The sequence below is a fragment of the Pogona vitticeps genome, chromosome 1 (assembly GCF_051106095.1).
Source record: "Pogona vitticeps strain Pit_001003342236 chromosome 1, PviZW2.1, whole genome shotgun sequence".
Classification (NCBI taxonomy): Eukaryota; Metazoa; Chordata; class Lepidosauria; order Squamata; family Agamidae; genus Pogona; species Pogona vitticeps.
The window spans coordinates 204,455,433-204,479,371 of record NC_135783.1 but is presented as its reverse complement, the minus strand read 5'-3'; the positions used below and the strand labels follow the sequence as shown (position 1 = coordinate 204,479,371).

Sequence of the window (23,939 nt, the reverse complement as noted above, 5' to 3'; positions counted from 1 at the left end):
CTCTCTTACTTTGTTTGGGTCATTTTATGCTTCTGAGCAGCTGTTTTCAGCTTTGGATTATATCAAATCTGATACCAGAAACAGACTGACAGATGATGACCCGAGTGCTGCATGTATTGCTCTCAAACTAACAGCATATGAGCCAAGGTTTGACAAGTTATCAGCACGCGTACAACATCAAAAATCACATTAATTGTGGAAAAGCATGCCAAATTCAAAATTTTACCTAATGCAGTGTTTGCAATCCAAAACACTAGTTTAGAAGTTGTTTAAAGTGTGTTAAGCAAGTTTAGTTTTCTTGTTTATTTTGCTCATACTAATACAAGTTGACTTTTACTTTTACTAATCCAACACCTGTAGAAGCAGGGAGAAGATCTGGAATAAGGCTTGCCCTATACAATTTCAATCTGGCATATAATCATACTACAAGTTGAGGATCTCTTATCCAAAAATACATGCACAGAATTATTTTAAAAGTTTGTATAAATTACCTGGCTTCAGGACATGTGTACAATGTATTACTTTAATTTTTTTCCATTTACTAGAGTTGATGGTTTTTTCAATAAAAAGTGTTTGTACCATTGAAAGCTCTGTTATTGTGTACAGTGGGGTCTTGACTTGAGAACTTAATCCGTATTGGAAGGCGGTTCTCAAGTCAAAAAGTCTGTAGGTCAAGTCTCCATTGACCTACAGTGCATTGAAAACCGATTAATCCCGTAACAGGCTGTTTTTGTTCCATTTTGGTTTTTTTCTGGTCTGTAAGTCAATTCTCAGGCTACAAGTCAAACCTAAATTTTGCGGCCAGAGAAGTCTGTAACTCAAAAAGTCTGTAAGTCAAGCCGTCTGTAAGTCAAGGGTCCACTGTATTTATTTTAAAAGAAAAGGTGTTGATTAGTTCAGACAACTGTATGAGTTGTTTTTTCTAAACTAAAACCTCAGTATCCAGGTTTAATTGCAGTGTTGACACTTCGAAAGAAATAATTTCGTTTTGTGTTGCCGTTTGGGCACTCGGGCTCAAAAAGGTTCGCCCTCACTGGTCTAGATGAAATGAACAATCAGATTTAGTCCTCCATATATATATTTGTAAGAGTTATCGTTCAAAGTGAAGTGTATTTTTGACTAAGCAGTAATAGTATGGGACTTGTGGAACAAAAGGGACTTGTTTGCCATTACTAGGACAAATATTTAGGTATAAAAATGCAGGTTACAGTGAACCAGAATTGAGCTTGAAAAAAAATTACTTTTTAACGAGCACCCCTAGACCTCTCCCCAGATTGGACAAGGGGCTAAATGCTGGCTGCGGGATTCTGCAAGCTGTAGTTGACAGAAATATCTTCTATAAAACCCGTTCCTGATGAAGGCACCACGCAATCTTATGCCCTATCCCAATACTTACTGCAGTTCTTTTCATCTGAGCCATCACCGCAGTCGTTGTCCGTATCACAGAGCCAGATTCTGGGAATGCACTTATTGTTATCACAGGTGAATAAGGCTGTAGGGCATGAGGCAGGGCCCTGTGTGGGGCAGTGAAGTTCATCACTATTGTCCAGGCAGTCGTTATGCTTATCACATCGCCACCGTCTGGGGATACATTGCCCATTTCTACAGGTAAAGGCCGACGTGGCACAGGTATTGTCTGAACAAGAAATGAAAAGCTGTGAAGTTCCCACAAAAAACAGTCTTGCTTACAAATATACCAACAACGCCATCAGTCACGTGTATACCCAGAAATAAGGCCAACTGAGCTTCATAGCCGTGACCTTCGAGTAAGTGAGTGCAGAATTATAGTCTCATTGTTGTAACCGTATCATTGCAGGGGGAAAAAGCCAAAATCTTACTTCAGATTGACTTGCACTGCAAAGACACGCTCAATAGCAGCATTTTATTGGATAACCAATGGTGGGTAAAGGCGATGCTCAGTCTCACAAAGTTTTTTCTTAAATGAAGAGGTGAACACCAAGAGGTATATTTGGTTTAAACAGAACATTGAATTTCTGAAGTAATTCCAACATGTGTGCCCTTTAAAATAACGGTTTAATATATAAAATCTATAGTTTAAATATTTTCAAATGTTTTAAATGAGTAAATAATGGGGTAGGGGGACAAAATAGGAAATGGAATTTGTTCAAAACTGGTCTGATACGTAATGTGTAGGAGAAGTTTCTACTAGGAAAGTTACAGCAGTAAATTATGAAAATAAAGGCAAGGCAGAAAGCACACTAATGTTGGGTCCCTATCTCCCATTCTTCTCACTCATCATTTCTTCTTATAAACTTCCTGAAAACTTTGCTCTTTTTCTTTCACATATAATTTACAAGCAAATAAGTGATGTAAAATACTACAAAAACCTATTCATCCTTTAGTTATATCTTAAAACAGACTAATGCTAAAAGCTGTTTACAGATTATCATAGATGTTCTACATCGGGGTGGGAAACATAGGGCCTCCAGGCTACATGTAGCTCTCCCAGGGGAGTTTTTGTAGGCCCTAGGAAAATGTTATATTTGTTTAAAATTACAAAAAAATATAGGCTAATTTCTGTCCCTGGAGGCCTCTAGAAGACAAGAGCAATAATTATTGCATCAAAAACCTTTAAAAACTCCTTAAGACCCTCTCCCTGCAGAATTTTTAAAAATACCAAACTGGAAGTTATCTGAACTGTTCAATTCCTCTCTGCCCCATAAAAATGGTTGAAAACAGTCATTTCTGGGCAGCCTTCAGAAGCAGCAGAGGGCAAAAACATGGCCCCCAAGTCCCCACTCCTATTCTTAGTACACTATTATAGATGACACGGAGCAGAAAATTTTTTAAACACGAATAATTCTGAACAGTAATGAAACTAGAAGAGCAGTTCCGAGACAAAATTTTGCATTCTAGGGACAGATATCAAAAGATTCTTACAAACAAGCATGCATCAAAGGCTCCCATTGACATACACCACCAACAAAAATTAATTAGATCTAGTCCTAGGAGATGGATCTGTCACAAGTTTTCATATTGGTGCACTTTTCACAAATCCTATTCAGTTTTTTGTTTCCAGGTATACAGGTCACTTGATATATTCTCCCTCCTGTTCCCTGTCATCATTTTCATCACCCTCCTACGACATGTGGAGGGGAAGAAAACTGAAGAAGAACTTTGCTATCAGTGCAGGGCCCAACTCAACATCCAAAGTCTCATGGAGATTGTTCATGGATAGTATAGGATCACGGCTTCAGATGCCTCATGTTCCACGTGCAGGCGAATAACAAAACCAGGAATGGGTGGAGGATGACACTCTACTACTCTCTGGTTCACCTTAGCTTTATACACAGATTACAACAATTACATGGAGTACAGTCATCCCAGAAGCCACCCAATAGATGTCAAAGTTTATATATGAACTAGGCCTACAAAGTCCTATTTCATGTTGACACAACACATTACTTTTTTTTTTAATAAGCTCTAACTCTGGAGCACTTCTAGGCTCAGTCTAAACAGAAATCTACATTGCAAGTAAGTATTTGTTTTTTTAGAAACAAAATGCCTCTTTTTTTTTCTTGGATTCAAAGAATACTTACTTGGGGATCCACAGTGTTCCTCATCACTGTTATCATGGCAATCATCCACACCATCACATCGATAGAACCTGGGTACACACCTTCCATTGCCACAGGAGAAGGAATAGGAACCACACTGTAAAGTGGGGGGCTCGTTGGATGGATCTTCAACACAGGTCAACTGGTTAGAACTCAGCTTCATTCCATAGGGGCAGCCACAAACCCTCTGAAAATTCGGGACGGGGAAGCAGAAGTGGCTACAGTCTCCATTGGGATTTGTTGCTCTGTTACAGTAATTAGTGCCTTCAAGAAATCATGAAAAATCAATATATTTTTAGATTTATAAGAAAACAGAAATAATTCAAATTTAAACTTCTTGCTGAAAAGGAAGGAAAGTAACGGATACAAGACAACTATTAAGGATCTGATCCAGTCGAAGTTAAATACGTTAACGTTTTGTGGTGTCAATAGCAGAACAAAGTATACACGTTAAAAGATGGCAATACTGTTCAGGCTTCCCTGGAGTATGTATCACTAAATCCAACAGGATCTTTTGGTGAGCAAACATACACACGACTATACTGTCAATATTCCCCTCGCTGAAATCAGTGAGATTGAAGCAGTAAAATTTTGTTGGATCATTTCCTAAAAGCCTGGCAAAGACCTGCCTTGTAACAAAACGGAATTTCCTTACAATCTCACCATTGCATAATGAGGTATCCCTTCTACTCGGACCATAAACTGCCAAATCATCACCACTCTTTAAAAATATAATTAGTTAAGCTGAAGAATTAGGATTTAAACATTATAATGAAGCCCCAAATTATCTAGCCCCATCCCATGGCAGAGTTTTCTCTCATAATCACTTCACATATGGAATCTCAAAATCTGTCATCACAAACATAATGGTGTACTACAAGCAGAGAGGAGGCAATGACCAAATTCTCCACAGAATAAATATTGCTCCTTGGTTTTTATTTTAGATTTCTGTCATTTTCTATCAAACTCGTATCCTGTCTACAGAAGAGCAAGAGCAAAAACAAACAGATGTGTTAGGTGAAATCTACTGTTCATGACCAGATACTCTCTCATCCAACTGAATTCTTTGCTCTTCCACCCTTATATCTTACAATTCATGGCCAAAATTCTGTTGCTTCACATAATAAATTACACTAGAGTAGGCCCATTGAATCAATGTGGATTTGGTGAGTGAAACTCCATATGTTCCACTGATTCAAACAAGCATGCTCTATTTGCAATTTGCTACGCTAAAGTAAACTGCAGTTACAGTAGGTCCGTTTGAACCAATGGTACTTACAAAGGAGTTGACTCTCTAAATCCCAATGAACTAAGTGAGCCTACTCTAATGTAACTGATTGTGCTAAACAACAGGATTCTGCCCCATGTGTTTTCTTTTGCCTCATCTCTGCTTTGGAGCATCACCCCGTCCTGCCAAGATTCTCAGGAGATGCAAAGGAAATGAAGAGTCATACATTTTCTTCTGATGGAAGAAATTGTTCACAGGAGACCTCAACTGGATATTACCCGTACTGTTAAATGTTGCACTAGATATGCTTACTAGACTCATATGCTTACTATAATGTGTTAACTAACATTAACAATATCACAAACATGCCTCTATAAGCACTTATATCCATATACAGTATGTGTGATGTAAGAAACAGCATCTTCCAATTCCTGAGTCACCTTATCAATAAGATTTACCTTATTAGATTGGCTAAATATTAAAGTTGATATCAGACAGGATGCTTTAGTATACAAATCTGTGCAAAGACAGTAGGTTAGCTTACCTGTTTGAAAATGAGCATTATATGCTTTCACGTGCATGATATTGCTGATTCCCCTCCTGATAACAGTCATTTCTCCTCCATCAGACTTCCTCACTCGAACTATTCCGCCAAGCCTCCAATCGGTAAAATATGCATAACCTGCAAAGCCCCACAAAGTAAAATTGCACAGACATTATTATTTTATATGAATGAGAGATGCACCCATCTCCTTAAACTGAATTAACCCAGTGTAAATGATTGGATTCCCAAGTGCCCTGTGTCTAATTCCGCTACAGTCTTCTAAAACGCCAGTGATCCCAGTCTAGACTGACACAATTTGGAGATGTAGTGTATCAGAGAGACAAATATGGTTCAGAAAATGAATGTGCAATGAGCTGTAAGGACTTGCTCCAAAACAGGAGTGACAACAATAAATGACTAGCAGGTCCTTGTATTTGGGATGCCTCTGAAATAGCTGGAGAAGTTTCCAGTTTTGTTGTTTTAGTGCAACAAAACCCTTCACAAGCTTTGGTGGAAGTGTTTCCACAACTGAGTTGCGCTCATGAGATCTCTCTGAGTCCTGACCAAAAAAATTAAAATAAAGGATGGCAAAACAAATTTCACCAATTCCCCCTCTCCCTCGCAACCCCTTTCACTCTTAAAAAATCTCCATGGAGTACATCCTAACCACAAGGTGGTAGTGGTGATGATGCACAGGAATAAAAAGGGAAGGAAAAGCACTTTGCAGCTCTCTTTCTCCAGCAAAACTATCTGCTGGATAGGAGACCTTCTGTGGATGCAGAGCACTCCGGATCCAACCCTGTCTCCAAAAAGATAGTTGAGAAATAGAGTGCCTGCATTTCAAGTGTCACAATCAATATTTTACCAACTGTCCCGTAAGTTTCAGACTGCGAGAACCTGAAAGTTCCAATCATATATAAAACTATATGTTCATACAAGACTTACCTCCAAAGATAGTCAGGCCAAATGGATGTGTCATCTGACTAATGCGGTCCAGTGACTTCCTATCCAATCCATCAAAAGTGCTGTGTTCAATTTTATCAAAAAAGGCATCCACCCAATAAAGCCTGAGGGAACTAGGGAAGAAATCAACAGGTTAACTTAAACCTTTATATCTCTGAACAATCAATCTAGGAGAGAATGTGCTCAAAAACATCTACCACTATTCATGTCACACATTTCCAAATGAACTACTCAAAATATCTTTATGAACACAAAAGGAGTCGTTTTGAGGAGACTGAACTTTCAGCACAAAGACGAAAGACAATAAACTTTACAAGAAAAGAATTCTATCAGCATTCCAGAAGGAACGATCGATCGATTTGGGACATTTGCCTAGCATGAAAGATATTTCTTTGGCTTCTGGTCATTGTACAATATCTGCTGAAAAATTGATCGTTTTGATTTTCTTTCTAACCTCCAATCAATAGCTAGGCCATTAGGCCAGCCAAGTGTAGTATTCACAATTGATACAGCATGGGATCCATCACACCAAGCTCTCATGATTTTAGCAGGGCGGAACCAGTCTGTCCAAAATATGTATCTGAAATTAAAAAGAAAATGCATTGAAAGTACAAATTATCACCAAAGGGCTGGTGTTCTTCCCCCCCCCAACCCCAAAGTGTACTGTATGGAATTTAATTTTTAGCTTACACCTCTGTGTACAGGTTTTTGTTTGCCTAAAATTCTCTGCACAACGTCAATAATTCTGGACAATTTATAAAAAAATGCTCTTTATGCTTCTCTTCCATGATCATTTGGATTAGATATTAATTTAGCTATTTTATAAAATTTAATCATTATTTAATTAAGTATCATTTATATTAATAAATAATAAGTCATAAAGGGCAATCAAAACACATGCAAAGTGTCAAAAGTCACTGGTTGTTTTCTGAATCTTTTTGGTTACTGCGTTATTAATGGTTAAAGCAAATAAAACCAAACTGAAACACATATTTAATAAGTAATATGAATGCCCTGTGTGTGTGTGTGTGTGTGTGTGTGTGTGTGTGTGTGTGTGTGTGCGCGCGCGCGCGCGTGTGCGTGCGTGCGTGCGTGTGTGTAAATCAAATCTTTCAGAATTAAATGAAAGTTGTCACTAAACAACAGTGTAACTTTGTTCATCTACATTTTTCTGTGACTGGGACAAGTATTTGTTACAACCTTTGAGGATCACTTGCTGACTCATTCAGCGATAATTAATGGGTAATTATTGCTATCAGTAAAGTCCTAACTGTTTATAGTTATTTAGCTATTAACACTTAACAAAAAGGAAAGATGCGAGGAAATTTCTTCCATAAATAAAGTTAGAAAACATAGTACAACCCTATACCTCTTTATTCCCGATTCAGTGTGGCCTGTTCCTGTAGCTATAGGACAGGAGCCTCAAAGAGAGTTTTAAATCGTCTTTCGCTTCAAGTGAATGTCAATTACCCTGTTCAGGAGAGGCAGTACACTGAAGTATGACAAAACCACCTGCACATGGTTTGCATTCTGAAAGGACTTATTTTAGGACAAAAACATTAGGCCAGGATTTTTTCCTCAGAACCAAATGTCAGAGACAAGGTAAGTGAAAGACATGCTCTAACGCCCCTCAAAAAGAGCTATTTTTACAGATAACACGGTAGAGATAACGGTAACTCTTGGGCTGCAATAAACTGTTTTCCAATCCAAAAAGAAGAAAGCTCAGAACAAACACTTCTTGGTTTTTACAGATAATCCTGCTGAATACCCCTTTTGTGTTGATTTTGTACCACCTTGTGTTTTGCTCTGGATGTTGTAACTGGTGCCAGGAGAATAAGGGAGCAGGGAGGCTGAATAGAAGAAAGTATTTTAGATTGTAAAAGAAGCTCTTGGACTTAAAAAGAGGTATTTTTAAGTGCAAATTGGAATGGTCTTTAAACAGACACAAGGAAAGAGAAGGTTGAAGTCAATATACATATTCAGAAGTATCATGTGATACATCCATCTTGGAACTACACTATTTTAGAACAATGTCAGAGAACTACATGTCCAAATTAAAACCAAATTCTTGCCTGAAATACATACATACATACATACATACATACATACATACATACATACATACATACATACATACATACATACATACGTACGTACGTACGTAGGTACGTAGGTACGTAGGTACGTAGGTACGTAGGTACGTAGGTACATACAGCACATCAGGCCAAAGATTAAGCTAGAAATCTCGTTTGCATCATTCAACCTTTCTTCAGACATAGAAGTGTTTGAATAAGAGATTCAGACACAAGTTAACTGCATTGTAAAGGGATCACATGGCAAAAGAACTGTATCACATAACATTCCTGAACAAGTAATTAAGTTTGAAGACTTACCCAATGACAGGATGAACTACTATTGAACGTGGGTTGTTCAAATTCTGGACAATGGCTCGCCTTGATCTATCAGCCAATCTCATGACACTAATGCTTCTATATCGAGGGTCTGTCCAATAGATATTCTTTGAGATCCAATCGAAAGCCAAATCTTCAACGCTTTCCACTCTGTTAGCTGCAAGAACCTCCCTGCCTAGTATTTAGAAAAACAAGACAGAAATTCATCAAAAGAGGAAAAGGCTACTTTCTTTGTGTCGTTTTTCTTTCTTCGGTAGGTTTGAAGCTTAGTATGAGAAATAGTTAACAATGTGTTTGGATTTAACCACCTTCCCTCAAGGACTTAGGAACTGTGTAGTGGCAGAAAATGTCTTCTGCATGCAAACCCTGTCATTTTCTATTAAGTGAGGCAACAGAGTTGCAAAAAGCAGTCTGCCAATCAGAGCAGACAGTACTAGTCCAGATACAACATTAGTCAACTTCAATATATGGCAGCTTTACCCATACTTACAGATCTTCTGTTCTCCTAAATCACTAAGCCATTCTGCTTCTCCAAAACAGCAAACCTGTATATGTGTGAACTGCATTTGACCACTGCTTTTGGAACAGGACACTATACACCTTACCATTCAGTATACCAGAAGGAGGGAACCATCTTTTTTCCAAAAATAATGAAATATTGCATAGATTATAATTATTCAAAATTTGTCTGCTCTGCCATTATATTTTCACTGTTGTTTTATTGCTTTTATTATTATAATTATTGTTTATGACTATGTGCCCTTCTGTTTGCTGCCCAGAGTAGTAGCCTATAGTACGTGGGCAGGATTGAAATGTAAATAAATAAATAAATAAATGCATACGTACGTACCTCCCTCCCTCCATACATACATACATACAAAGACATGCCAAGTCAAATTAACAAAGGAAAATCAAAATCAACAAGATTTGCACTATACCTGTCCCATCTGTTTTTTGTTTATAAATTATGTCCTTAATGGTATCAGAGTAGAAGATGGTGTCTTCCTGAGCATAGAAGTCAATCCCAACAAAGTAGGAAGGGCTGCCTGTAACAGGAATGATAACATCTTCCTGGGTAGAAAGATTAAATGGGATTCCACGAACAGCTAGCTGTGATGAGAAGAGCAGAAACTGTTGCACAGCTGTAAGAGATAACAAAATAAAATGTACTTATTTTTAAGCTCCAATGCACTTGAAGCAGTACTCTTTTTTAATTTGAAAGTCACACTTTAAAAAAAAATAATGATGAAGAGAATAACTGTGATTCATAGAAGAAGAACAATCCACAATACAAAAAGGGAAGAGAGGTCTTCAATTAAAAATGAAAGATGAGGACAGAACAGCAAATTACATTTTAAAAAATATGCAAAAAAATTTAAGAAGGTACAGGATGTAACAAACATTCTGAAGCTCAGTGGAACTATGTCTGGTCAGGGAATGGGTGGGAAACTACCTAAAAAGCTAACATTTCATAATGACCGAAAAAGTGTAACAACAGAACCCAGCACATACCCAAGATCCTCTAGGACAAAGGTCGTCAATCTCCATGGACTGAGCCGGACCGGGCCGCGAAGACAGACCTCCCAGGGGTCCCCGCACACACTCCCCCCACAGCTGCTTTGCGCGCATACACATGTGCAAGCACCTGCCTGAGCGCTTCCCCCACCCCTTCACACATGCACCCGAGCACCCATGTGAAGGGGGGGCGTGCACATGGGCATACGGGCAGTCCGGCACGAGCTGGCATGTGTACTCCCCACCACTTCACGCACGCGCCCGAGAGCACGCGTCCCCCCATGAGAGAGTGTGTGCTCCTTCGTGCATGCGCACAAGGGTGAGGGGGTGCCCCACCTTCCTCAGCCAGTCCACAGTACCGAAAAGGTTGGGGACCGCTGCTGTGGGATCAGTAAAATCGGTTGGATTTTAGGCACAGTTAAGTCTTTGGATTGCAGTCACAATCTACAGTACCTTTCAGTGGACAAAACCATCTGAGATACAAGAACACTTGTACCAATTAAAGATGCAACTGGTCAGCCAACAACTTCTACTATCATGGGTATCATCTCTGGAAATGGAGATTGGCATTTTCAGAGGCATATTACCTTCTGACCGAGTCGCTGTTGCATTGTATCTGAAGGGAGATGATTTTCCCACCAACTAAGCACAACAGTAACACAACCGCTAAAGAATCTGCCAGTTAGGGATCAATGGGAAGATAGATTTAAAAAGCAGGACCAATTACCAAGCATTGCTATTGGGAGTGCTCCTGTTCATTGTTCTGGCCAACCAAAATGTTTTTTTTGAGGGGGGGGGGAGACTGCATCCCATTCCCATTCCCATTCCCATCACTTTATTTGTCCCCACTCTCCTTCAATAGTTCATCAGCATTACTGTAGAGGACCCTCAGTCTTCCTTGGACTGTGGTGCACAGTCCACCGCCACAAACACTATTTTTTTGTCTCTGCATGAGTTTCCAACAAGCATGCCAGTGCCACCCTCTCAGTCATGACTGATGCTCTCCAGACTCTGTTCAGGAAGAGGTTCATTAAGCCAGGCCAGAAACAAATTCTGTATCCTGCTCCCTTTCATGATATTTCCACAAGGCACTTTGTATGTACTGTACTCCTAAAATAATTTCCATGTTTGTCTTTCTAAAGCACTGACTGTGTGTCTCACGGTAAACATCAGAATTTTGAATGAGATTTCTTGGAACTAAAGTAGGGCCCATGAGTGGCCTTCTGTTATGGTCCTAACAAAAGAGATTCCACCACAGTGGGAATGTAGGGAAAAAAAAATGTGTGCTATCTCTACAGAAAGATGTGCCAGTTTTACCTGTATCCTGCTGTTTCCCATAACTAGGTACTGCAGCTCTGAGGCGTAAATATATTGAAAGTGGAGGGAAACAATGCTGTCCAAAAAGGTCACGTCAAGCTCTTACCGATGCAGCGGCGTCCATCTGTGTGCAAGTCAAAGCCCAGCATGCATTTGCAGCGATAGCCAAGACCGTCATTATCTGTTTTGTGACTGAGAACACAGATCTGCTCGCACCCTCCATTATTACTGCCACAGGGATTTCTTACTGAAAAACAACACAGTTAGAAACTTACAATTTATCAGCAAATTTTAGGCTTGTGGTTGTTTCTAATTTCAGTAGCATTTTTCATCTAAGAGAAATTTAAAATGTTAATTATTCTCTACTCGTATAATATGATGCTGGATGACACATCAAAAATACTTAATTGGATTTTTGGATTTAACCATTCCATCTTGAATAAACTTTCTGAATCAAGTGCTGAATGATTAAAGCTCAGGTCAATCTCATGGACTGAGTGGCCAAAATCTTCTTCCCTAATTATGCTAGCATAATACTTTTGGAGGCAAATTACCTCCAGTTACAAAATCACTGTACAGTGGGGTCTTGACTTGAGAACTTAATCCGTATTGGAAGGCGGTTCTCAAGTCAAAAAGTTCTCAGGTCAAATCTGCATTTCCCATAGGAGGGGGGAAGGGGGAAGAAAAAAACCCAGCACAGCCGGGCGCTTGGCTCCTCCTCCCCCTTCACCTCCTCCTCTTCCAGCCGGCAGCCGGCTGCTTTGTTGCTTCCCGGGCCGTGGAGGGGGAAGGGGGAAGAAAAAGACCCAGCACAGGGTTTGATTCGTTCCTATGGGGTTTTTCTTTCCGTTTAGCGATGTTTTCGTACAGCGACGTTAATCCTGGAACGGATTAACATCGCTGTGCGGGGCACCACTGTACTTTCTTACTTCTAATTATTAGGAACAGGGAAGTCTTTTTCTATTCAGAACTGTCCTACCATGGGATTAATCTGCAAAATATGAAAAAGTCACATTTTCAAACTGTAACTACTAGCTACCTCCCAAGTTGTAGTCATATGTGACAATATTGCTGTTGAGCAGCATATTCTCATATTAACAATAAGCCATGGATCTAGGCTTAATGAACCATAGAACCAGACTCATGAAGTGGGAAGGGGCTTATGAGACCATTGAGTACAGCCCCTTGCTCAGTGCAGGAATAGAAATCAAAGGATATCTGCCAAGTGGTTGTCTAAATTCCTCTCGAATGATTCCAATGTTGGAGCACCAACCATGATATGAACAAGCTGCACATTCTCCCCCATGTGACCAAATAAAGAAACAAAGAACAGCAGTGTTCTGTATGACATCTAATCCTGAAATTACAACTAACGGCACCAAAACAAACCAGGATCACAATTAATTTTGATCCAGGGTTTGTTCTCCTTTCCAAATCCTAGCATGTTTTGTCATAGTAACCATAATGTTAAATTTGGGTATCGTGCAAAGCTGTCCCTTACCTGCTCTATTGCAAAGAATGTGGCCTGGGTGCACTAGTATATATATTGTGGTTATTAACCCAGGACTTCTGTGCTTTGTGAGAATGTGCCAGAGAATCCAGAATCCTGAAAATAAAACCATCCATGCTGCTGGATCTACAAGCCATTCCCTCTGCTGCTTTCTGCTTTAATTTTGACAGTGAACATTCCAGTATAACTTTACTTTCTGCATGGATTATTTAACAACTATTAGGGATGCTTGCTTCCTGAAAAACATTGAGCCTACCCTTTCATGAAGCATAGGTAACAGTATTTTCTTAAAGGGACTTACCGTATGGTTGCCTGAGAGCATGATATATCGTCACTCCATAAGGACGCAAGGAAGACTGATAGATCACTTGTGGGTTGGAATCTGAAAATTTGTTTGCTTTCATCACTGCCATCTTGGTCCAATCCGTAAAATACACATGATGTTCAAAAAGGCTTAGTCCATAGGGATGAGGAATCAATGAACCGCCATGAGCTATTGTTCTCCTATAATTGAGCCAAAGAGATTTTTTTTTTCAAAAAACTGAAAATAGTGGTTCAAATTCTAAAAATTAATTGTTTCACCTATTTCTTATTATTTCTACTGAGATGACTCTACAACTCTCGGAGAGAGAATTATAAACTCATGGGTATCAGCAAAGAAGAAAAATCATAATAATAGAGCAATGAAATTTGGGTGATATAAACCAGAAATCCCAAGCACACACAATGTTATTTCAGAATATGCTACCTACACAAAAACATTTCTCTCCCATTAAACAATAAAACAAGCAAGATTCAATGTGAACCTTTATACAGCAATAAGCATTTTATCTCACAGAAAGAAAGATTATACTCTGCATTCTTAGGACACTAAAAGGTTGAAATAGCCTTGAAAAGACCAGCCAGATTAGAATGGAAAAACAAAGGTAGGAGCCAAACTTTAAAATGAAGTTTTCTGTTAGAAATGAAAGAAGCAAGTGGACAAGAACCTGGGCAGTGTTGTGTGCAATTTAATGATCCCCACTGGCAATACAGATATCTTTCCCCCTCTAAGTCATGTAAGGATGAATATCTGAAATCAGAAAATCCTCCCCCTCTCCTCTGACAGTAATATACAAATCAACCTGTGCAATGAAACTGCCTTCTCCTTCACTACAAATAGGATAAAGACTAACACACACAGGGGCATATTCCTTTTCTCTTCCCTATTAATAATCCAAGAAATGGTATGTTACAAGATATTCTATAGTGTTCATGATAAAAATGGCCCGAATCTGCTGGCACTGTGGTAGGGATGCACCAGAGCTTTCTTCCATTCCCATCTATTTCCTCAGGAAGATACCAGAAAACCACCTCTGGAAGATTTCAGGGTCCTCTAGAAATAGCCATTTTTCACACTTTCTCCTACTCAGTATAACCTGTTCTTCCAAAGAAGAGAACTGAAGAGCTAAAGGTCAGAGGTTTCACAAGAGAACTTAACATCTTTACTCATTATGGACTGGACTGGCTTTATAATCTTCTGTGGATTTAACAGACATCTATAACGATGCAAATTAAAAGTAAAAGGCAGTTCTCATGGTTAAAAAGATCCTCAGTTGAACAAGTACAGCTAAATCACCAACAAAATTCACTACTTAAAAACTTCTCCCACCTCTGCAGTCCGTCGTAAGTTACAGTTTCGATGTAATCAAAACGGCTGTCCACCCAGTAAAGTCTCTTTGACACAATATCCAAAGTTATTCCAGCAGGCCAACCTAATTTTGTTTTAACCAAGTCTAGACGGTTCGTCCCATCCATGAAGGCTCTTTCCACTTTAGGATCACCAGACAGACTATCCCAATCCGAGAAAAACAAATAACTGGAAAAAGGGAGAAGAAAAATATTTTGTTAAGCATCTTTCCATTTTTATACAAATATAACAAAGAGTCTTGGGGCATCTTAAATATCAGCAAGTGCATTGTGGCATAAGTTTTCACAGACTAGAACCCACTCTATGAGTTGACTGAAAGATCATCCTAAACTAGCAAGATACACGTTACAGGCCACCTTAATATTTAAATGTAAACAGTAGTTTTACATGGACTGTTCAACTAGATCACAGTGCAACTTTAAGTATGTTTGCCTAAAAGTAAAGCTCCCTAGAGCTCCTTAGCAAGTTGCTTCAGGATATATTCTTCATCTTTTAAACCAACATGTCTTCCTATTGTAAATCCCACCTTTGAGGGCTTCTATTGCACTCTTTTTACCCCCATTAAGTTTAAGTGTACTTGGCACAATCATGAAAACCCATAGAACTGTATGGTTAGAGTTTAATCCAGCAAAGGGCCTAGTGGGGAACAGCTGTGGTATACAAATTCCCTGCCCCTCTTGGAAGTCAGGCATATTTCAGGATTGTAAAATTTAAACTGGTTTGTACTAGAATCCTGACAGCGACCAACCAACCCCAGATAAGGAGACATATAGCCTAATCTAAACAATTTTTAGCCAAGGAATTCTCTTACGTGTGTAAACGGAATGAAGCTCGCATCTCTTCCACACAAAACTCTATTCCTGCTTAATCCTAGTTCTCTTCCTTCCAGCAATAAAGGCTCTCTGTGAAAAAGACTTTCTGGCCCAAGAGATAAATGGATGTCTCCTCTTGTTGAACATTTGAACGTTCAAAAGAGCCTCAAGCTTCTACTAAGACTTATTCCTCCATTTCTGACATCCCAAGGAAGCTATAAGCTCTACCATTTACAAATGAAACTGTTGTGTTTTATTAAGCGTTATAACTTACCCAACAGTAGGATCGACAGCTATTCCTCTAGGGTTACCCAAATTCTCAGCAATAAGAGTTACACGGTTAGTTCCATCCAAATTCACCATGTCAATTCTGTTGACGCTGGTCTCCACTATATAGAGTTTATTGTTGATCCAGTCCACAGCTAGGTTTTCAGGTGTGTCAACCGAAACATTCAAAACTTCATGGACATCAGAGCCATCAAGGCTGACTGAAAACACCTGAAAATAAAAATGTACCCTAGAGTAGTGGTTCTTTGAACACACTGCAAAGGCGCCTGCCATGTTCACAAACACGCTGCATAAATGTTTTGCACAGCCTACGGAAGAGGAAGTATGAAAATGTTGGCACTTCCTAATCATGCTTCATTTCTTCCCAGTGTGAACCCCTCCCTGCTTTCTTTAGTTTGTTTTTGAAATGGTTAGGGCTTATATCTGAATTAGCAGCAACAACTCTTTCCCCTCTCAGCAACAGTTTAAAAGTAAAGATTCGTTTTGCAAATCTGGTTGGCATTGACTATATTTAGCACTGGCGCAAGTGCAATGCTGTTCTTGTGGTTAAAACAAAGTATGAAAGGGGAAGAATTTGTGTGGGAAATTAAGAAGGGAGAGCAAAGAAGTATAAGCCTATACCATATACCCAAATTACCTGGAAGGGTAGGTCTACCTACCTTTTTTAAACAAATACAGTGGTGCCTCGCTTAACGAGCGCACTGTATAACGACGAAATCGCATAGCGATCCGTTTTTTCGGATCGCTAATGCGATCACTCAGCATTTTTTTAATAGGGCAAAATTCGCTTTGCGAAGACTGGTAAGCATTTCGCTTACCGATCTTCGCAAAACGAAGCCCGACGATCAGCTGTTCGGCAGCCAAAATGGCCGCCGGAAGCCCAGAAATGGCCCAAAATGGCCGCGCGCAGCTTTTTCGCGCCCTCGTTAAGCGAGGGGAGGGCGCAAAAATGGCTGCCAGCCATTAAGAAGCATCGCTGAACGGTGAGTATTCGGCCCATGTTTAATGCGTTCCAATGGAATTCCCTGCCCCGTTCAACGATGCTTCAGCATGGCGAAGGTTAATCCGGAACGGATTAACCTCGCTATGCGAGGCACCACTGTAATTAAACATTGAAAAGATATGCATAGGGTCTACGCCCTTTCGAGTTCTCTCTTCACTTGTCTGCTTAACAAAACTCACTCTGGCCTTAAATCAAAACTAGATTAGATGAGACTGGGCTGGATTCTAAATTGCCTTTCTATAAATGGAAAGATGGTTTCCATTCAGGGGATGAATAGAATGCACTGGAGGCTCCAGATAAAGGGATGATGATGATGATGATGATGATGATGATCATCATCATCATCATCATCATCATCATCATCATCATCTGCAGATTTCTATTCCTCTCCTGGCCCCTGAACCATTGTTTCAACCCTCCAAAGCATCTTAAGAATATAGACAACAGGTAGGGCAGACAAACAGGCCCCCTTGTCAATTTTCCCATTATACTGAAACGCATTCTAGTTGCATTTAAACTGAAGTAGGGATAGCTATATTAACATATGGAAATTCTGTGCAAAATATCTTTTTAAAGTACAGTAGTATCTTTTGTCTTCCAGACTGATGCAAAAGTGGCCACCTACTTTTGAGGTGGAGGTGCCCCTGGAGGTGTTTGGTGAAGTAGGAAGTAGAGAGAGGAAGGGACAGAAGCCTCATTTGGCACCCCACACCAGCCTCTATTCCTTGATACACAAGACCTATTATGGTCTTTATCCCAGTAAGCTTCACAGATACTCCCTTTTTTCATAGCTCTAAATAAGAGTGGATTTAGCTGTAAATCTGGAGCAACAAGATATTACCTAATCTGACAGACCCGGTGACTCTCGGGTAAGAAGGGAGGTAAGGACTCCAAGATGCTCTCTTCAAAAACAGGTCTAGACGTCTTAAACAATTAGGTAAAGCCAGAAGTGACAGAAGATGGGAAGCATTGGCCAAGTTGCCAGGAACCAGCTTATTTTTGGGGGGAGGGGGGGAAATTACTTTGTTTCCCAAGATAGCAGTTTCTAGGAACTAGGCAGTGAAATTTTTTCAGCCAATTTGAAATGCAAGAGAAAATGTACCTTCCTATTCTTTTACATAGACCTCTAAATGGATAGCTCCCTTTAAAAAACCTTTAAATGTGAATTTTAAATTGAACATATTTTGGAGAAAATAAAATAACAAAAGCATTGCAATACATAAAAACAGCAAAATGAAATATTGGCCCATAGTACAAGATACTGCTAATATTTCTTACCCAAAAACTCAATTAACAGTAATATTCTTGAGGAATATTTCATTTTTATCTTCCCAGAGAACACTGTACCTTCACATTTTAAATGATCATGTTTCAAGAAATTGCAAAGGAAAATACATCCAGTTTTCGAAAGAATGTCTACTATTTCTCTTAATTAGGTTTTTGGACTCCCCTTCCAATAATATTAAGACTTTCTCAAGATAGTACCAGGGCATAATAGCATGCTTTGTTTGATATATCACATGTAAGAGCATAGCTTGCAAATGCAGTAATTATCTGAAAAACCAATCTCAGAGTTCGTTTTTGTTGGAAAACAAAGAAAGGACCTGCGCCTGTTCACAGAAATGAAAAAGTTATCAACACATCCTGCTCTTGGATCCATCTGGTTCCAAGAATACCATTTTGCCCAACATTTTCATCTACCTTATCTTGCACAGTATCTGTCCAAAATATCCGACGTAGTTGAAAATGAAAGTCGACACCAACAGCAACTCCACGATTCTGGGATTGGACCAGAGTCCGAAAACTCCTTCCATGCACATCTCCAATCAACAAATCACGGCCATTGGAAAATATGACAGAGGCAACTCCAGCTGAAAGTAATGAATGGCAACAGTGTGACATCTACTATGTAGTATATAGACATGAGTGTACATATTGAAGAAATGATAGGTAATGTTCCAAACTTAACAATGATCTTTTATGGTATTCCTTTAACTCAGCATTCCCCCACTGGGCACCCTCCAGCCGTTTTCGATTTCTCAACAGACTTAGACCCAAATTGTCAAAGGTCAGGATGCCGACATCAGGCTTACGAAGGCAGCCTTGAACGATATACCTTTTAGAATGTCATTTTTATGGAAACTGCAATGTTAATCTCCAATGTATATAATATGATTAAAGTTCTCCAAGCTGCCCATACAATTATCTGCTTCTATGAAAATATATCAACATGATTTAGTCTATGATGATGATGACGATTGTGGGCCATCAAGTCAATTCTGACTTACGGCAACCCTTTTCAGGGTTTTCTAGGAGGACCCAGAATTGTTTTACCAATCCCTTCTTCTGGAGGCACCTTGAGACTATGCAGCGTGCCCAAGGCCATACAGGCTGGCTCAAACTCCCTACCTCTGGCTCCGTAGCCTGATACCTAAGTCACTGAACTATCCAGCCAGCTAGTCTACTACACATGTCAAGAAAGGTTTGGGGGACATTTCCTACAAGGTGCTTATGATCTGACCTAAAAGATTCCTATTCAACACATTTAAGTAAAGGGTTCCTCCAAAGTGTGCGCTGTAGCACCCTGTGGCCCGTGTAGTGCCCCATGGCTCCTTGGGCCACTGCCAAGCCAGCTAGAAGCCATGCGAAAGCTTCTCTTTGTTTTTTCACTGAGCCAGCAGTGGTGATGGCGGGGCTGCTGCTCCTTTGGCTCTGGCTCCTTGGCCTCTATAGCCGCCCCTCACTACTGCTCCTCCTGCTCTGCTGCCACTGCCACGACTCAAGGGAGCCACAAATCCAGATGGTTTGGGAACCACCGATTTAAGTGATCATATGGAAGAAGCATATATGTGGTTAGTGACTATAGTAGAAGCCATCGCCCATTGTTGTGGTTTGCAAATTGATCTGATTTTGTCACGATGGCAAAAGATGAACAACTACATGCACATCTTACAATATAAAGGAAAAAAATTACTAGTTTTCTTTTCAAGACTACATACTCTTAACTAATACTGAATACAACCTACCTAAAATTAATCACATTCAGTATCCCTGATTTCAATCATAGGGTTCAACACACTGATATCAATGGGACTTAGAAGTGCTTCCCTTTGGCTGAGATATACTTTATTTTTGTTGCTTACTAAGGAAACTAGGTCAAAGCCCTGCTTGATCCTTGATCAACACCCCATCAATGGAAAACAGATGGGACAGGCAGTGACAACATGGTATTGGAGAAATACTACAGCATTTTATTCAATGCCATTTTATTTCACATCAGTGCATTACTAGCTTTTTCTTCAAGTGTCTGGAGGATGACAAGCTAGCTCTAGCTTCCAAACCATCATTCAACAAAATAAAAAATAAGCCATTCTAGATCTCCTTACATGAGACATTAGCTCGACAATGGCGATGATGCTCTAGGACATAACCTTCTGCACAGCGACACTGGTGGTGGCCAACACGGTCTTCACACATTTGGTCACAAACACCCCACATCTTGCAGTCGTCAAAATCTGTGGCATGGCAAGGTTGTAAACTTTAAGAATGCATTTGACTGAAGACATGTATCAATTACCATCTGTCAATAAGTAGAGTCTAAGCCGTTAACTCATGTAACTTCCTCTTTCATTAGATGTAAATGTCAGATCTGTTATTCTTTTTAAAACACTATTCCTGAAGCTATGAAATAAGTGCACAGCAACTATGCTAAATCAGAGGATGATTAACTTGGCCTGATTTGTGATTCATGGAAACTGCCTTCCTTAAAATGTAGGGACCGTTGCACTAGTAGCTTGAAGAGCTTTCTCAGTATCCTGTTTAACTGGAAGGACTGGTCTAAAACATCCATCTCTCACAATTACTGTGATTGTTGCCATTGCTTTCTCATAAAAATTAAAGCAACCTCTCAACAGCAATGCAATTTTAAAGCAAATCAGATAATCCTAACAGTTTGCCTTCCAACATCTCGGAATTCACACTTGAACCAGACTGCCTCTTATTCTGTCGTTATTCTGTACAAATGTCAAGACCAACCTTCAGATTATTGACACTAATTTGGACACGGCTTTTAGCATTAGAAGCTTAAACTCCTCCATCTGAAAATACCTGTAAGGACAACTGAAATTGGATTACTTCACAGGTAATGGCTTTTCAGCTGCTGTCTGAGGAAGGCACCACGTAAAATGAAGTAACAAACAAAGGTATCGTTCACACAGAGCTTGGACCCCTTCAGATGAGTGCACGTGTAAATGACTACTACTCACAAACATCCACACAAACATTGCCTGCACACACAAAAACCACCGTATCAGAAAGGAAGCTAAGCTGGAGCATTTCCCTCTCAAAGAAGTGTTTTCTGAGAAGAGATTTCCAACCCCTGCAGCCTGAAGTGGTACAGCCAAGGGATACAGGTTTAACACCTTGGTGAGAACTAGGCCAAAAGGTAAGGGAATGGATTACATGTTCTTATTGCTCCAGCTCTCTTTAAAGCACCACAAGGTAATACCTGGTCACACATATATAAGACCTGCTGAATTTGGTGGGAGTGGCTCTGCGTTTCTCACCCCTTCAATGATCCATAGACATAAGACAAACCAAACGCAAGATTAAATCAGGCCTAAAAAATCTGTGATCAACTATGGTCCCATTAGGTGCTTCGCAACACCATTGTTCTGATAAGCAAGGAAGTCAAGACTACTGAACCGTAGCTACCACCTATGACCTGAGGACTCTGTATGGTTTGATGGTTCACAAGACATCTTCAGGTCTGCTTTTCAGCTATTTAATTGCTTATGCAGAAATACATCAGAAGCCAATGCTGTCTCTATATAAGCTGATTAATAAAAACACTAATATGGCCCATTGCGCTACAGAGCCGTATATAGGACTTTCAGTTTTGCCAGACAGGTGCGCAGAAATTTACTATTTAAAATATCTGCTTAGTTCTACAATGCTTGTTTTTGGAAAATTCCAGAAACATTTTCAATACCTTAAATAGAATATGATCTGATTTAGTGTGTTTGACCTTTACTTGACCTGTATTTATTAAAAACAATTTTTAACATCTCAACAGCACATAAATACTTCAGATTAGATATAAGATTAGGGGGGAAAATAGAGTACATTGCAATCGTGGCAAGAAATAGAATAGAGCATTTTCCAATAGGGCTTTTCATGAGGACTTGAAACGAACAAAAAAAATGGTTATGGATCTTCTGCAAATATCCTTACATAAACCGAAGCTCAAGGAAAGAAAATTATACACTGCTGTTTGTTGGGAGGAAATAAAAATTTTGATGTTGATTTTGATTTGACTTGGACAGCTGAAAGTGAATTTTCACCTTTATATCAGTTTGGATGACTCTGTAATTGTGGTTTTCTTTTACCCCTCACTTACAAATCTATAAAACATATATGTACTTGCATGTATACTCATATATTTCCAAGGAATAATAATCTGAAAAAGCTTAAGCAAAATTTTGATTACCTCATATCAGGTTCCCTCTTTTTTCTTTCCCCCTTTCCTTCCCCCTTGGTTTCAGAAGCAAATTCTTGCCCCAGCTAAAAACCAGCTCCCTTTGAGCCCAGCCCCGTCTTTCCTTCCAGACAAAATATTACAACTTAGAAAGAAAGAGAGGTTTAGAATAGATAACATTCACATGACAGCTATCTGGAAGATATACTGCATCAGAATTTGAGTTGAACTGATCACATATAGATTTCAATGACACTGCTATATATATAAACAAAAGATACACACCAGTATACATCAAACAATACCTCACAACAAAAACACGAATGACAAAATCAATCATAGATCAAATATACAGTGTAACCCATCCGCTTCGGGAACATATATTTATATATATCTTCACCAATACATTTTATCTTAAGTTATATCATGTACCCTGTCTCTTTCCAAAAAAATATAATGATTCTTGTGTTTGGGTATAACTTTTTTATTTAGCAAATACGTGCTCTAAAAAAGAATTTCAGATCTCATTAAAACTGTTTTCTTTCAATAATCTTTTCGAACGTTCAATTTACAAGTCAATTTATCATTAATAGCTAGATTCCACATCTCATTGTGCCATTCTTCCAACCTCAACTGATTACTATTTCCCAGTTCCTTGCAAATATCAGTCTTGCTACTCTTAACATAATAACAGTCAGATCCATTTTTTTCTGCTGGATATGTTCTGAGGCCCAATAACAGAGAGAGTCCCTCCTGCAGTGTCTCATTATACCTCAGTCTGGTGGCCTCAGCAAGAGGGGAAAACTGACTGCTTGTCAAAACTGTAAAGTCTCTTCAGCTCAGTTGGGAAGTGCATGACTCTACAGTTGCTTAAGGTTGACCTCTGCAATTGTCAATTGCCAACCACAATAGAAATCAAATTCTTGAATGTCACATTTTTAAAAAAAATGCAAAACATTTAGAGATGAACAATCAACATATTTTATGCTCTCCACTTACCAACACAGGTGCGACTGTCATTGCTGCTGATTACGTATCCTGCAGGACAATAGCATGTTCCTCCAGATGGGGAAGAGTGACAGCGGTATTGGCAGCTCAAGGCTGCACAGCGAGATATGTCTACAAACAAGCAAGCAAACAAAAAAGGTGATTTCTGAAAGCCTGTATTAAATACATGGAGATCAATAACTTGAATCTACAGACTCCAAAGTGGTAGACGTGTTAATCTTTTTTCAGCATGTTGATCAAAGAAAGGAGGGGTGGGAAGAAAGGAGGCAAAAAAGAAAGAAGATGAAATCTAAAATATTGTAGTGCTTTAAAAAAAAACATTTTCTGGTACAATCGTGCCTCGCTTAATGATTTTAATTGGTGCCAAAAAAAACATCACTATGGGAAAACATCGCTAAGTGAAACGCGTTTTCCCATAGAGATGCATTGAAAACCAGATAATCCGTTTCAATGGGAACGGATTGCCGTCCTTAAGCAAAAATTGCCATAGCAAACATCGCTAAGTGAAACGTGGTTCCCCAACTGAAATGCATTGAAATCTATTCAATGCATTTCAATGGGGGGAAAAAATACAACAAATTCAAAAAGAGTCAGAA

General features: G+C 39.3%; 1 protein-coding gene across 3 annotated transcripts in view; it reads right to left on the bottom strand.

Annotated features, from left to right (window-relative positions):
• LRP2 (LDL receptor related protein 2) overlaps positions 1–23,939 on the bottom strand; it is a 194,525-nt gene that overhangs the window by 102,548 nt on the left and 68,038 nt on the right. For all 3 annotated transcript variants that reach the window (XM_078394476.1, XM_078394478.1, XM_072981712.2), the window contains exons 9-22: positions 23,335–23,454; positions 20,246–20,374; positions 18,561–18,730; positions 15,843–16,066; positions 14,718–14,924; positions 13,368–13,570; positions 11,663–11,803; positions 9,663–9,866; positions 8,707–8,899; positions 6,768–6,893; positions 6,296–6,426; positions 5,351–5,488; positions 3,561–3,842; positions 1,397–1,636 (exon numbers count right to left, since the gene is read on the bottom strand). In XM_078394476.1, the coding sequence (XP_078250602.1) occupies positions 1,397–1,636; positions 3,561–3,842; positions 5,351–5,488; positions 6,296–6,426; positions 6,768–6,893; positions 8,707–8,899; positions 9,663–9,866; positions 11,663–11,803; positions 13,368–13,570; positions 14,718–14,924; positions 15,843–16,066; positions 18,561–18,730; positions 20,246–20,374; positions 23,335–23,454 (2,508 nt within the window). The remainder of the gene's footprint in view (positions 1–1,396; positions 1,637–3,560; positions 3,843–5,350; positions 5,489–6,295; positions 6,427–6,767; positions 6,894–8,706; positions 8,900–9,662; positions 9,867–11,662; positions 11,804–13,367; positions 13,571–14,717; positions 14,925–15,842; positions 16,067–18,560; positions 18,731–20,245; positions 20,375–23,334; positions 23,455–23,939) is intronic.